The following is a 16658-nucleotide window of genomic DNA, read 5'->3' on the forward strand; positions in this document are numbered from 1 at the left end:
TACCTCTGTATGTTTTATAAACTTAGAAAGTTGAAACTTTAGATTTCTTAATGTACCCTATGAATTGATAAGGGAAATTGAAAATTTGGATTTCCATGGTAGTCTCATTGTATTTTTTAATGACATGGCATTGGTATAAATGTATATACTGAGTTTGTGTGTTAAGTGAATCCGATACGTGTTTGAACTTTCACGAGGTCATATTCTTGCCAGAATTTAGAAAACCTGTGTCCCCCTTATTCTCATACCAGTACTCCTTAAGCCAAAAGCTTTCGTCCATTGCCTCCCTGCTTAATTTGCAAAAGAGCCAAGGTAAAGTTATTGATATACGATAGATTATGATATTAATGTATCTCAACTGCATGAAGCCATTCTTAACTAGCTCATATATGTACATTGCCTTGAGGATTTGGCATGGAATGGTGTTCTTCGATAACCTTACCTAGGTAGAGGGGCTTGGATAAAATTATCTCAGAAGTACCTTTTAATTTTGTGATCTTATAAAAGTAGATAGAAGCTTTCATTAAAGACCAGAGAATATTAAAACAATTACTGTACTTTCTTCAGTGTATGGCACCTTTCATCCAATCATTTCAACATATTTGTACAACATTCAACGGCCGTTTCTGTAGATAACACTTCAGTGAAGGTAGAAGGTAGCATTGCAGTAAGCATAGCATTGCAAAAGAGAGACTTTTGACTAGGAACCGTGCCATACTTTTACTTGGATGGCTGTGTAGGTTTCTCAGTGGGAGTGAGCACCACTTATTTTAAGAGAAAGGCAGCTCAAATAAATTCCTTTTTTGTTTCCTTTTACTAGTTATACCCAGTGAACTAAGCTACTTTCCCTCCTCTCCCCATGAGCCCCAAAACAGTTTTATTAATAGGAATCTATGATGTTTGTGTTCTTAAAAAAATCAGGGTGGTCTTAGATGTCTGTCGTCCATTCCGGCATTTCCCTTTATACAGCCCTTTTGAATATTCTGTTTAAAAACTGGCATTCTGACAGCTTTTCTTTGGCCTAGTGCCTGAGTTGCATATTGAAGCAGCAAATTAGGAATGTTAAGACATCCTCCAAAGAAAAATATTTGTTATGAAAGTAGAGCTGATGTGACACTTAGAACTAGAGCTTCCTAACTTGTCTAAATGACAGTTAATGATCTTTTTCTTTTCTTTTATTATTTTAAATGGGGTGGGGGGACGGGCAAGAAATGCCCAGAGGCTGAGATTGGGTTTGGTTCACCAAACCATTAAATGTCAAATGTACTCCACTGATAATACATCTTTTGCCTCTTTTTAGGAGCTAATTTTGTTACTCGAAAAATTAGCCGGTCAGTAGCTAAGATTTACCTTGGACAACTGGAATGCTTCAGTTTGGGAAACCTGGATGCCAAAAGAGATTGGGGCCATGCCAAGGACTATGTGGAGGTAGGAACTGACTCGTTACGTTCTTTAATGTACCTGTGCTCGTCGATGTTTTCGGTGCTGGGACTACAGTGCGTGAGTACTGAGAGGCGGCACGCAGACCTTGCTAAGGCAGGTGTTGGAACTCATACTGCTTTCAGTTCAAGGCTTGCTGATTTAGGAGCACATGTAGCTCACACTGAGTGTTACTTGGATGAGAAATCTTTCACAAATATTCTTTTATTTTTTAAAAACAAAGTGCTGGTCAGGGCTGTGGATGATGGTAGATGGAAGGAAGTTTGAGTGGTGCTCCTCCTTCCTTCCTGAAGCTGCTTACCCCTCATCCCCTTTCACCTTCTCCCGTGTCGCTCCCTAATACGCACATGACTAACTGTGAAAGTTCTCAGATCTTTAAGAAATACTACCCAATTTCAATTCATGTAACCCGAGTCCTTCAGATTTACATTATTCTACTAAATTCTACCAAGAGCGATGTTCTTATGGAAGTCCTGCTTTCTGCCACCGCAGTCTGGTTAATACGCCAGATGCTTCTTAATGTGTCAAATTGCACGCTGACGAGCGGCGCCCATTACGGCGGGGGGGGGGGGGGGAGAGAAATGTTAATAATGATACTATTGCAGAATAATGCATAGAATTAAAGGGAAATTTAGATTTTCATTCTTGGGATTCCTATATGCATTAAGTTTTGTTTTTGGTTACATATCTATGTATACAAGTAGTGTGATTTTTATAAATAAATGATTACATTTTACTTTGCCCTGATCAGCATGTTTTTATTTTCTATTTTTTTTAAATTTTTATTTATTTTCTTTTTTTTAATTTCAAAATATTATGGGGGTACAAACATTTTGTTTACATATATTGCCTTTGCATCGCCCAAGCCAGAGCTACAAGCGTGCCCATCCCCCAGACAGTGCGCTCGCTCCGCACCCATTAGTTATGAATTTACCCATCCCCTCCACCCCCCGCCCGTCTGCCTGGCACCTGATGAATGTTACTACCATGCGAGCACCTAAGTGCTGATCAGTTAGTACCAATTTGATGACGAATACATGTGGTGCTTGTTTTTCCATTCTTGTGATACTTCACTTCGAAGAATGGGCTCTAGCTCCACCCAGGATAATAATGAGGTGCTAGTTCACCATTGTTTTTTCTGGTTGAGTAGTATTCCGTGGTATACACATACCACATTTTATTAATCCTCTCATGTATTGATGGACACTTGGGTTGGTTCCACATCTTTGCAACTGTGAATTGTGCTGCCGTAGACATTCGAGTGCAGATGTCTTTATTATAAAATGACTTTTTTTTCCTTTGGGTAGATGCCTAGTAGTGGGATTGCTGGATCAAATGGTATTTCTATTTTTAGTTCTTTGAGGTACCTCCAAATTACTTTCCACAAGGATTGTTCTAATTTGCAGGCCCACCAGCAGTGTATGAGTGTTCCTATCTCTCTTCATCCACACCAACATTTGTTGTTTTGGAACTTTTTGGTAAAAGCCATTCTCACTGGAGTTAAGTGATACCTCATTGTGGTTTTGATTTGTGTTTCCTTGATGATTAGAGATGTTGAGCACTTTTTTATATGTTTGCTGACAGTTATTCTGTCTTCTTTTGCAAAGTTTCTGTTCATGTCCTTTGCCCACTTTTTAATGGGGTTGTTTGATTTTTTCTCGTTGATTTTCTTAAATTCTATATAGATTCTGGTTCTGTGGCCAAGCATGAATGAGCATGGTAGTGACGTCCTTTTTCCTGGTATTGCCTGTCCTTGTTCAGGTGCCCACAGATTTCCTGTGCTCAGACAACTATTTCTGTCCTGCATAATTCCTCTATGGGAAACCGGATCTGTTTCCCTGGATCTGGCTTCCTTGTTCATCCATGTGATTCAAAAAGAAACTTGAATATTTAGAAAAGAAAGCAAATAAATTCTCTTGCTAATGCAGGGGTTAGCTTCGCTTGTGATTTTATGTTTATTTATAACAATTAAAAATGTATGTGTACTTGAGCATCTAATACTGATTTATATCATGGACAAAAAAGTTCTGATTTTAAATTTTGAACAGTGCAACATTTAGATCTTTTAAATATGTTCTTCTAACCTATAATTACAAAGAAGCAAATTTTATGGCAGCAGTCCTTAGGTGTATTTTAACAATATTACATCAAAACATATATAGGTCCACACTTGTAGAAATTACAAGAGAATAAGAGAAAGGAAATGTTGGCAGGAATAGCTGAAACTTTCTTTTGTCTAACCTAATAGCCCTTCCTACCGAAAAATATGAGGCAAGTTTTGTGAAAATAAATACGTTGTTTTTTCAATAATATTTTGTTGTATGACCTTTTAGCTATCTGCATATACTTAGAACTATGTGGGTACTCCTCTCTATCGAAACTCTTCTCCAGATTCAAGACCCAAATAGATTAAGTTTCATTCTTTTTTTTTTTTTTTTGCACTTATGTAAAAAAGAAGTTTGTGTTGGAATTCAGAAATCAAATAGATTTTGATTGTAGAGAAATACTATACCAAAATGCTGATAGATTTTTGTCACTGGTTATGTTTATTTTCTTCTTTATACTGTCTATATTTTTCATGTATTGAAATAAACCTTTGCAATGGGGGTGGGGAGAATGACATTTTAAAAATAGACCCCAAAAAATCTAATGAAAAGAATGAGGCTGCTAAGTAATGAGAAAGTCTTTTGTGAACCAGTGGATCTGAAAGAAAGGCCGCCTTCTCCCTTCTCAAATGCCCAGGCTAGCACTGCTGGAGGGTGTAGTCCAAATCTTGGCACAAAGGGCCCACATTTGAATTCATATAAAATAAAAATATTTTACAAACGTTTTGGCTCAAATACTTCAAAAAGGTCATTCCAAATTAAGTCATTTTTACTATTGCTTGACAAGATGATGTCAGTACAGTGTGCCCAGAAGCCAAAATTCCACACAAGAGTAAGACACTCTTTTAACAGAAATGTGAAATTGTCAGATTCCATAGGGAGACATGTAGAAAGTTAAGTCATTCTTCTTGGCATCCAAGACTTGATTTGCTCTACAATACAAGTAAGTGGGTTTTATGTATTAAGGATTCTCCTGGGGTTCTAATATGTTGATGATGTAAGAAGCATTTTATAGTTCTCATTTACATGTTCTGAAAGAACTCCAAATTTCTTGATTTCTGAAAAGGTACCATTATTAAGTAAGAATTTATAATTTGCTACTCTCCATTTTAAGAAATATTATCATTCTTTGCAATTTTAAATGTATTAAAATAAGGTTACTTCAGAGATTTATGATTAAAAGTAAATTTGTTGCCAAAATTAAAGTCAAGGTCATAAAAATGAAAAAAGAGAAGCATTGTTTATTTAAAACACGTGTATCCTGACACTGTAAGCAGCTTTAGAGTAAAGATGTTTGCAAACATGGATCAAACAAGCCATAATGGCATCTCATTTATACATGTATTAATTATGTTAAATATAATCCCTCTGATTTGTACACAAAAATATTGGTAAATCTTTAGATTAAGGTACTTATGCTTTTTACTTTTAGATGAATTTCCCTAATGAGCAGTAGAGAGCATTTTCTCCTTGTGCTGTGAGGTGGGGTGCAGGTCACCCTAGCTGTGCCAGTGAATTGCTCCTGAGCCTTAGACAAGTTGTTATATCTCAATTTACCCATCTGTGAAAAGGACATAATAACAGCACTGTAAAAAAATAGTATTAATGTGCTATACATATATGATTAGAATTTACCTCTGTCTTGTAAACATTTTTGCAATAATTTATACCAAGTCATTTCCTGTTGTTGATTCTGATTCATTAACATCCATTTATAGTCTTTCTTCCTAGATCAAAATGCTTTAAAAGTTATTTAAATGGGTAAAAAGTATTTTGATTTGAAATGAAAATAATATATAAAAACTATATTAAATTATCTTGTGCTTCAGAATAAACAGGTCATAATCAGATCCCTTCCAATGTTTTATTACATTTTTAAACATACAGAATAATGGAATAAATTTTACCAGGAATACCCACCACCCAAATTCTATAATTAACATCTACAATTAACTGTTGCATTTTGAAAATAAAGTACTAGTTAAACAATTGCTATGGTGCAAATGGCTCACAGCTGTCAATACTCAATTTACACAAACATAAGTTATCAATCATTTGCATTTCTTATGGGATATAGATAGATAACAATTCAAACTTTTAAAATATTTTCTTCTTTAATATTTTCCTGGTCCCTCCACAACCTACTTGCATGCCTGCTTCCCTCCATATACACTGAAGCAACTCGTGGTGTTGACGAGAACACATTGAGGGAACAGTCAGTATTGTAGCAGTGGTGGCTGAAAACAGCAAAGGAGAGAACCTCTAACTTCTCAGGGTGACATTGTTTGTTCAATATATATTCTGTCGAGCACCTGCCATGGTCACAGTTCCAGTTGCCATAAATGACAGTCTTCTGAGCATTGTCGAAAGCCACACGAGCCTGGAAAATGCTACATTGCACAAAGTTAAGCAGATTTCTTTACCACAGGACTGAGTTGCCAAAACACGTGATATGTGAATGTGTACTATCGCCAGATGAGATTGATACAGGGTTCCCCAAACTTATTTGGCCTTGGAATTCTTTGAATGAAAAATTAGTATTAACATCTAGCAGTAAAGAGTTGGAAAATGGTGCCATCTGCTTAAATAAAATTTATGGTAACAGTCTGGTTAACAAGGTCCTGCGGTGGTCCCACTTTGACAAAAGTATCTGGAACACAATTGTAGCCAGAAAATATTGAGAGGTAAGTTAATTAGTAGAGGCTGGGCCAGAAGTATCTTTAAGATTTCACCACTTACAGAAAGGTCCCTTGCTCTTGCGAGACACAGGTAGTCAAGAGAGTCAAACTCTTCCGAGGACTCAGCAAAAGTCATTCCCAAGATGGCAAGAGGCTCTCCTGGCAAGAGCCAACCCCGCAGATGCTCCCGAAGGGCCCCGCGGGCAATCCGGGGAACAGTCACGTCATTAGAGACAGCTGGCAAGTACATCTCAATTTAGCATCATATTCTCCCACATTTTTTTGGACAACAAACACAGACTGAATAACAATAAAGCTACTTTTAGAAATAATAATTGCTGAATGTTAGGTGTTTATTTCCTGCCAGAAACTTTTGAGGACTTTATATACACTGTCTTATATAAAAGGCACAAAAATCCTGAAAGGTAGATAGCACAGCCTGATTTTATGGGTGAAGGGCCTGAGGGTTAGAGGGTTTCGGTTACATATTTGCTCAAAGCCATGGCCAGTAAAGGTGAATGAAGTAAGAACCCCAGGCCCGGGCCCAGCACCTCCACCATGCTCATAACCACTGATTTATGTCAAAACGAGAGGAGCGTGGATGTCAGCAGGAAGATCCGAGTAACATTCCACTTCCAGGGAGACCGAAAATTAAGCTTCTCTCCCTTTTGTCTTCCTGCTTTTTATGGTCCAGGGGGAAGAGAAACATCTGAAAGACGAGGGTCTGGCTGAGACAGCTGTCAGATCTCCCTAAACCCCTGATATTGGCTGTGTCAGGCAAAGATGCAAAGGGTGTGTTTGGGGAAAATAAGTAGTTAGATCTCTATCCCCCCCAGCCCCTGCCACACACACGCATACAGAGACCTGGAGGAAGCCGGGAAGCCTCCGGCAGGGTTTGGAAAGTGTAGTAGACAGAGCTGGGAGAATTAACCACTGTTTCCCAGTCCTTTCTTTCTCATCTGTCCATTTGCTGCTAGCATTTTGCATCCTGTTTTACACCAATCTGGAAGGAAGAGGAGTCATTTAAACTTTCTGAGATCTTATTTAAGGGAAATGTGCCTGTTGCAGCATCATCATCAACAAAGTGTTTTTGTTTATATGCAGGCGAGTAGCATAGAAGAGTAGCATCTTTCTGTGTTTCAGTTATCTAAAGTGCTCATGGTTCCAGAGTCGATTCTTTAGTAAGGCTTTACTTAACAGAAAGAGAAGGTGAGTTGTATTTATCTCATAAAGTGACAGGGGCGGGACAAACCGGGGCTCTGCTGAGAGCTCTCTGTCTTAACAGTGTCATTCCCGCCCTCACTGTGCAGAGGAAGGCGTTACATAGAACCTGCAGAGGGTCCCGGGGGAGTTTCCTAGAAAACCTACTCTAATAGAATCTTTGTCAATTGACTGTTAGTTGGGAAATAAGGTCAGTAATAGGATTTCTCCTCACTCCGCAAGTCTAATCCCGTTTTCTTACTTAGGAGCCTACGACGTTCTTGCTTGGGAGGAAGCTACGTCAGTGGCCTGCTTATTGAATGTGTTGTGACACTCACTGATTTTTTATTTCGACTTTTTATATTGACTGGTGAGATATTGACAGCGTTTTCTGCTGCAGGGAAAAGTCTTCTAACCTTCTAGGGGGCCATTTTATATAGTCTTTTAAAAATATTCCAAGAAAAAAATAAAAATAGCTGAGTAGTTTCTCCTTTATCTGTATTTAGAAGAACATGGTTTCTGTGTTGTTTCTAATAAACCAAACATTTATAGAAAGGCAACTCAAGGGACTAACCTAATAAAGGAAAAGGAAAGAACAGTCTTAGTTGTAGGAAAAGAAAAGCTTGTAACAATTTCCTACATCTTCGAAACCTAAAGTGTTTAGACTGTCCAACTATTCCTGTTCCAAAAGAGTGCAGTATTTATACTGAAGTGAAGAAAAATCCCATTTCCTTGGTCTGGCCGTGGAAAACTCTATGTAACGAATTCGACTTGCCGTTTCCCCCTTTTTTCTTCCTTCTGTCATCTCTGGTTGTGCTTTAACTGTTTTACAGAAGACTTTTAAGTTTTCAGTGTATTATATAAAGTCAGCTAAGAAAAATGCAGACGGTCACCGTTGCCTGTTTTGTCTGGCCAGGTCTTGCTTGGTTGGAATGATACCACAGTAGTGACCATGCTGCCAGATCAGAAACTGCATTCCCCGTTCAAACTGTTTTCTTAAAGAAAGATGCCTATACCATCCATATTTCTAGGATGGATTATCATCAAGTTTTCATCCACAGATAACTTAGAAACATGAGAGTTGGTGCATTTTTAGATCACATTTTCGGTTTGATTTTTAAACATACAAAATTGAAGTTATGGCATTAAATTAGGAAATCAATTCTTGGTATGAGTGTGTGTGTGCGTGGAGAGAGAGAGACAGGATGAAAATGCATATAGAATAGAGTCGGCACAATGCCTGTGGACACGGATTATGAAACTTTGTATAAATGCCATTTATGTTCTAATGGGTAGCAATTAACCATATTAAGGTGGAAGCTTGTACTCCACCCTGTAGTTACTCCCGTTGATGGGAAGTGTCATCATACCACTGTGGATCGTGAAGTGACCCTTTGTACCTAAGAAAATCATGGGGCTCATCCTGAGAACAAACGTCCTAGGGAAACAGTATAAGAAGGTTCTTTTCACACTCACTTTTATGTTCACCAAATACATGAGACTTTTTAAGCTTTCTCCACCCACCCAGCCGGTCTGCTCTTGCTCCTCCTGGCTAGCAAGGTCATTCTGTTCCTCCTGCCCCTGCTCTGTCCCCGCCCTGCTCTCGGCTGTCTCTTCCTGCACTGGAGTTTCCCACTTCATGGCAACTTCCACCCACAAATGGAAACTATTTAATTTTAATAACAAGACTATTCATGTCATATAGATATAATTGCCTCTTATAAAATGTGACATCACCTAAATTTAGTGATGCTTTTGGTTGTAGAAAGTATAGATATTTAATATTCAATGCTTCATTTTTATGCTGCTGTACTCTGGAAAGGGCAAAAGGTATTTGCAATCAAAGCACTCTTTTTCTTATTTTATGTGCTTTGTGCACACTAACACCATAAATCTCTCTTTCAAACACACATAGTCACACACACAGCAAGCTAAAAGTCAAAGAAATAAATTCTAAAATACTATTTAGCTTTATCCTACTTATTAGTACCTTTATTACTGGGCATCGTTTACTAAAATTACATGTTTTGTCCTCTCAGAGCCCCAGGAGTGGCCTAGGGACTCTGCTCCTTCCCTCCCTGGATCCCTTGAGTGCCATGCCCAGGCTCCAGGGTCACAGGCTCAGCCTCAGGGGGCTCTCTGATACAAACGTGTTCATTTTGCTTTTGCATCCAAAGCCACAAAACAAAAAACCTTCTCCAAATTGAACGTTCCTTAAAAAAGGAACCCACCCATTTCGTTTTCTTCCCGTTCACTCCACGCTAGAAAACATCTCGTTTGTTTGTGCTCTGGGAAGGAATCAAAGCAATGAACCACAAAGATTCTCCTTATCCTTTTTCCCTAAGTAAAGAAGAAAGTTTGATCCCTCCTGTTAATGGTCAGTTATTTGCATTTTTAAGATCTGTTCCTTCTTTTTCTCCCTGTTTACTTTGGTAAAGCTGGGATAATTCATGGCTTTGTAGAGCCAATTTGATTCTGAAATCTCTGCGATTGATGTCATGATCTGTCAAGCTGATTGTTTGATGGCCTAGGGCAGCAAGGCTGAGACTAGAAAACATGGAGTAGAAATTATAGGAAATGGAATAGATATTTTGCAGGTATAAGATATTTGACACTTTAACTTGCTGGTGAAATAACTTAAAAATAGGCTAATGAGTTTGTTCCATGTCCTCCTACTCTATGCCTTATTGAAGTTAAAGAATATTCGAAAACCGCTGTCCTCTTAGGATGAAATTTCCAAACTGCTTTTGGCTTACTAAAGTTGCTTCCAAAACTGGATGTATTATACTTGCAAGCTAAATATGCCTCAAATGGATGAATTTGGGGTACAATTAAGTGAAGGTCCCCTTTTCCTTTTAGAAAAGAAAAAGAATCTAACGTGTACTAAACCCAGTTAATTCACGTGTACAGTTTAACAGAAGCAGAATTACCTAAAGGCAAAATTGAGAAATCCTTTGAGAAATTGTCTTTGCATTGTTGGTTTAAGTCTTAATTGGAAATTATTAGTAAGTTCTCAAAGAAATGAAATTTAGGATACGTTACCCAAGTATCTCTTAGAGTTATGTAATATACTTGAGATAACTTTTGCTGTTTTTTGTAGAGAGAATGGTTGGGCTTCTCTCTATAGAGAAGTGAATGAGATCTCTGAGGATATAAAGTCAGTCACCCACTACCATAGGATAGGACTTTGTGTTGATCTCTATCTGTGTAGGCAGACCTGGATTTTAATCCTCTTTTTTTTTTTTTTTTTAATTTCAGAATAGTATGGGGGTACAAACATTTTGGTTACATAATAAGGCAGAACTACAAGCATGCCATTCCCCCATACAGTGTTCTCCACACCCATTAGTTGTGAGTTTACCCATCCCCACTACCCGCCTACCACCCACCCAGTACCCGAGGAATATTACTTCCATGTGAGCACCTAAATGTTGATCAGTTAGTACCAATTAGATAGGAAGTACATGTGGTGCTTTTTTTTTCCATTCTTGTGATACTTCACTTTGAAGGATAGGCTCTAGCTCTATCCAGGAAAATACAAGAGGTGCTAGATCACCATTGTTTTTTGTGGGTGAGTAGTACTCCATGGTATACATATACCACATTTTATTAATCCACTAACGTATTGATGGCCACTTGGGTTGGTTCCACATCTTTGCAATTGTGAATTGTGCTGCCATAAACATTCAAGTGCAGATGTCTTTTTTACAGAATGTCTTTTTTTCCTTTGGGTAGATGCCTAGTAGTGGGATTGTTGGATCAAATGGTATTTCTATTTTTAGTTCTTTGAGATATCTCCAAATTACTTTCCATAGGAGTTGTACTAACTTGCATTCCCACCAGCAGCGTAAGAGTGTTCCTATGTCTCTGCATCCACACCAGCATTTGTTGTTTTGGGACTTTTTGATAAAGACCATTCTCACTGGAGATAAGTGATATCTCATTGTGGGTTTGATTTGCATTTCCCTGATGATTAAAGATGTTGAGCAATTTTTTATATGTTTGCTGACAATTATTGAGTCTTCTTTTGAAAAGTTTCGGTTCATGTCCTTTGCCCACATTTTGATGGGGTTGTTTAATTTTTTTCTGGTTAATTTTCTTAAGTTCTATATAGATTCTTATTATCAGCCCTTAATCAGATGTGTAGCATGCAAATATTTTCTCCCATTCTGTAGGTTGTCTATTTGCTCTAATAGTAGTTTCCGTGGCTGTGCAGAAACTTTTTAATTTGATCAGGTCCCATTTATTTATTTTTATTGCTGCTATGATTGCTTTGGGGGTCTTCTTCACAGATTCTTTTCCTAGGCTGATGTCTGTAAGAGTTTTCCCAACATTTTCTTCTAGAATTATTAAGGTTTCACACCTTAGGTTTGACACAATCCAACACACTTTTATGATAAAAACTCTTAACAAAATAGGCATAGATGGGTCCTACATTAAAATTATTAAAGCCATATATGATAAACCCATAGCCAATAGCATACTTAACAGGGAAAAATTGAAAGCATTCCCACTTAGAACTGGAACCAGACAAGATTGCCCACTGTCTCCACTTCTATTCAACATAGTGCTGGAAGTCCTTGCCAGAGCAATCAGACAAGAGAGGGGAGTTAAGGGTGTCCAAATGGGGGCAGAAGAGGTCAAACTCTCAGTCTTTGCTGGCGATATAATAGTATATCTAGAAAACCCCAAGGATTCAACCAAGAGACTCCTGGAACTGATAAATGAATTCAGTAAAGTCTCAGGATAAAAAATCAATGCACAAAAATCAGTGGCATTCATATACACCAATAACAGCCAAGCCGAAAATCAAATCAAAGATGCAGCACCTTTCACAATAGCATCAAAGAAAATTAAATATTTAGGAATATATTTAACGAAGCAGGTGAGAGACCTATATAGGGAGAACTATGAAACACGGAGAAAAGAAACTGTAGAAGATGTAAACCCCTTCCATGCTCATGGATTGGCAGAATCAATATTGTTAAAATGTCTATACTACCTAAAGTGATCTACAGAATGAATGCAATCCCTATCAAAATACTATCATCATTCTGTGCAGATCTAGAAAAAAAAAATTCTGTGCTTCATATGGAACCAGAGAAGACCTCATATAGCCAAAGCAATCTTAAGCAAAAAGAACAAATTGGGAGGCATCAGTCTACCAGATTTCAAGCTTTACTACAAGGCTATAGTAACCAAAACAGCATGGTGTTGGCAGAAGCACAGAGATATAGACCTTTGGAACAGCACTGAGAACCCAGATATAAAACCATCCTCATATTGTCATCTAATCTTTGACAAAGCAGACAAAAATATACACTGGGGAGAAGAATCTTTATTCAATAAGTGGTGCTCAGAAAACTGGATAACCACCTTTCACAAAAATCAACTCATGATGGATAACAGACTTAAACCTAAGGCATGAAACCTTAAGAATTCTAGAAGAAAATATTAATCCTCTTTAATATTAATCTAGAAGAAAATATTAATCCTCTTTACCAGCATGCCTGGTATATAACAGATGCCTAGTAAATACTTGAATTGACTCTCCCTATCCAATCATTTCTTTAAAATTTATAAAAATGAAATATGTATATATGCAATGTTTTATTCCTTTTACATATACAGTGGCAAGTTTCCCAATTGTCTCTAGATTCTACTGTTATTAGACCTTATTCCTATTTTTAAAAGAAGGATATCTGAGCAGATAGAAAAATAGAAAGAATGATACAGTGGCCCTGGCTTATAAAACAAAAATTTAAAATCACAAAATAGTTTCTAAGACCAAGTACCCCTGGGAATACCTGGTGACAGTGACATCTGCTCATTTCGAAACCTTTTTATTTGTGTGATCATCACTCTATTTCCTCTCAAGTTTCAAGAGTCTCACTTGTTAGAGGATCCTTCTAAATAGAGCCCGATTTCCACTGCAGATTCCGTTGTCAAGGAAAACCTTCAGATTCTTCCACGCCTTTCCCTCTTTCTTGCCTAACCTGCCTCCCCGCCCATACCCACCACCAACACACACAGATTAGAAGGCCGTCACGTTCTAATAATGGGACTTTGTATTTAAATACATGCAAAATTTTATTTAAAGATTCTTATGTAGAGTTATTTGACAGTAGATATAGAAAAATCTGTGCAAACTGCAGTAAGAAGAAAAGAGAAGCATTCTTCAGTACCATTTTCAGTTCCTTGTGGGTGCGATTTCATTTCCTCCCTGGTCGTACATCACCCACATACTCAGAGGACATTTTCCTGTTCCCAGGTCCATCCTCCAGCTTCTGACTCACAAAGCAGAGTGATGGTGTGTGGGAGCCTGTGCTGGAGGGGACAGGTTGCATTCCAGGAAGGTGACTGTGGCTTCCTGCCTCTTGGGCCATTCTGTCTCCAAGTCCACGTGGTGTAGCTAGTAGTCTGAGGTAGTGCAGTTGTACCTACTCCTTACCAGGTAAGGGCAAAAATCAGGATCCCAAGGGCTGCGTGGTTTTATGTGTTTTTTCTTATAGTATCTCCTTTAGGTCAAAAATTACTGGCTGATTTTCACTGGGTCTTAAATTTCAAGTTTGAAAACAAAATACAAAGAGCCTTCACGAGACCTTTTTTTGAAGCCCAAAAGGTTGTCCTCTTGTGGGTGTGTAGTGCTTTATCATTTACATTTTTGGATTTGATTCTCCCAACAAAGCTCTGACCATGGTTAAGAGAGCAAGAGTTATTATTTGTAGTTTTCCTATGAAAAGGCTGGCTTTCAAAGGAGAAGCCCTGTCTGAGGTCCTCGCCTGCCCACCAGCTCTTCAGTGCAGTGCCTTACCATGATACACACTGTGTTTCTGGGAGATTTTTGGTATATTTAGCCATTCTTGTGAGATTTTAAAGCCATTTTTTCAGTAACTTGAAATGTTGACCATCTAACAAATGTATACCTCTCACTAGGAATTATAAATAAACTAGCGTTTTTACTACTGGCCTTCTAAGATCTCTGATCATCCTGTGAAACAACTCTGGTGTGAGAAAAAAAACTAAAACAGTTGAGGAGACAAAAGTTAAAAGGCCAGGCCCTGGATTCTAAATAGAAGACTTCCTGTGCAGTAAGTATTAATTTAATGGTTGTACAATCATATAATTTGAAGAAGATATCAACTCCTTACAGGAAATACAAGTTTAACAGAAATCATTTCATTTGATCCTTATCTTCAAAAAAACTGAAGTAAGAAGCTTGAAGAAGTGGCTTAGGTGGTTTAAATTCCATCGCCTTTTGTCAGTGGCAGCTGAAAGCTTCATTGTTCACTATCTGCCAGGGCCTTTGGGAAACCAAAGCATCATTGACTGGCTGGGCCAAATGAGTCATCTATTAAAATTATCCCTAATGAATTACTGGTTTGCTTGTTTAATTGCGCGTGGTGCTGGGCTCTGGGATGTTAGAAGTCTAGTGGGGCTCAAAGAAATTGCTTTGGTTTAATTAAGCATTTCAGTGGGATCTCTCCTAGCTCCTGACTGCACCCTGACTGATTTACTTTCTGTCCTCGTCCGCCTCTTTCCCCCCCTCCATTCCTGCCTCTCGCTTCCCCTCTGCCCAGCCCCCCTCCTCTTCACTCCTTCTTTCCCAGGTGGTGGGTGGAAGGGCGGCATCAAAAACCCTCAGTTCAGAGCCTCGGTAATAGGGCTGACTGCATCTTAAGTATGAGCCTTCAGGCCTTGCACACGAAGGCCCCGTGAAGCAGGGTGGGCTGTTGGTGGTGCGCCCCTTTGACTTCAGCTGTGCCCTTGTGTTTCAGTGGCACTGGCCACTGTGTGGACAGCCTTTTATTGCAAATAAGTGGCTGTCGGTCCTCTTGTCTTTTTCCTCCAGCCATGTTGTCCGTGTAGAATGGAATAGCCAAAACATGATAGTAAAGAGTTAAGCTACATAAACCCGTAATTTTGTATTAAAAGGTATTTAATGACAGTTTTTATGCCACCAATAGTGCCAAGATCTTCCACATGGGAAGCCTGGATGGAGGCAGCTGGGCGGAGTATGCCTGGTTAACAGAGACGCCAGCACCTCCCCAGAGGGGCCTTCATTTGAGAATATCTCTGATTGTCAGTTGTTTTAAAGAAAAAGATTTTGCTGAATCTGAAATACCATTAATTATAATATCCATTTAGCTTTCATTTTCAAGTTCAAGACCTTATTGAGTACTAAAAATGCATAAACTACTCGACATTTTACACGCCTGCTTTCACAGTCCGGTGAGAGGGCGCTAGTGTCCTGTTTCCCTCAGGAGTGCGCCGCCAAGGCGTAGCCAGGACATCCGCCCCCCGCGTTCGCCTCCGGCCGGGCCTGGTCCTCTGCTCTGCTCCTTTGCTCTTCAGCAGGCAGATCCTTGCTGAGTCCTGCTCTGCTGTGCGCTTTGTTCTCTGTGCCACCCACGCTGCTTCCAGAATCGCCCTGCTGGAATGCAGATGCCATCCTGTCCTTTCTCCTTAAACACCATCGGCGTCCCACCGCAGAGAGCAGGCAGGTGTCTGGAGTGTGGCGTTCTTGATCGTTCCTCCTCTGCGCTGCTAGCTCCCACCACCCGCGTCGGCCGTGCTTCCCGGGGCTGGATTCCTGCTCTGTGCCCGGCCCCCATCTTTGGGCAGGACCCCCTCGCCCTGCCGCTCTCTTCTCCAAGTTCTGCTCTGCTTCAGGGCCGGCCCTGGCGGCCTCCTGGTGCAAGGGCCGGGGCGGGGCGCAGGGAGTCCGAGGCAGGCGGTGGCCGCCGCGTGATCAAAGGCACCAGGCCAGGCCTCTGGGGTCAAGCTGATTCCGAGGCGGCGGCAGCCCGGGCGTCCTGCGCACCTCCCGCCTGGCCGCAGCAGCAGGGCGGACCCACGCCGGGGAGGGGCAGGCACGGAGCGCCGGCCACTGGGCCCGAGGGCAGGCGGCCTGGCGTCGCGCCTGGCAGATTCAAGGAAGGCAGGACAGCGGGCACGACAGGAGAGTGTCCGGCATTCGCCACCCACCGGTGGCTCTGGGCGGTTCACGCCCGAGTCTGAGCGCGCGGCGGCGACAATGGCGGCGACAGTGGGGCACCAGGGGACTCGGCGAAGCGGGCGCGGCCTGCACGTGTCAGCCGTCGTCTCCCGTCGGGACGTCGCGCGAGAGTGAACGAGCACGGAAACCGGTGTGCGAGACCCGGAGTGTGGGCTGCAGTTACTTCAGACTCTGCGTCTAAATTCTCACTGTTTAAAAAGTTGTGATGGTGATTCG

General features: G+C 40.2%; 1 protein-coding gene across 1 annotated transcript in view; it reads left to right on the forward strand.

The window, feature by feature from the left end:
* GMDS (GDP-mannose 4,6-dehydratase) overlaps positions 1-16658 on the forward strand; it is a 529674-nt gene that overhangs the window by 319549 nt on the left and 193467 nt on the right. The window contains exon 7 of the mRNA XM_012651370.1: positions 1301-1428. Within this exon, the coding sequence (XP_012506824.1) occupies positions 1301-1428 (128 nt within the window). The remainder of the gene's footprint in view (positions 1-1300; positions 1429-16658) is intronic.

Source organism: Propithecus coquereli, unplaced genomic scaffold (assembly GCF_000956105.1).
Source record: "Propithecus coquereli isolate 6110/MARCELLA unplaced genomic scaffold, Pcoq_1.0 Scaffold354, whole genome shotgun sequence".
Lineage (NCBI taxonomy): Eukaryota > Metazoa > Chordata > Mammalia > Primates > Indriidae > Propithecus > Propithecus coquereli.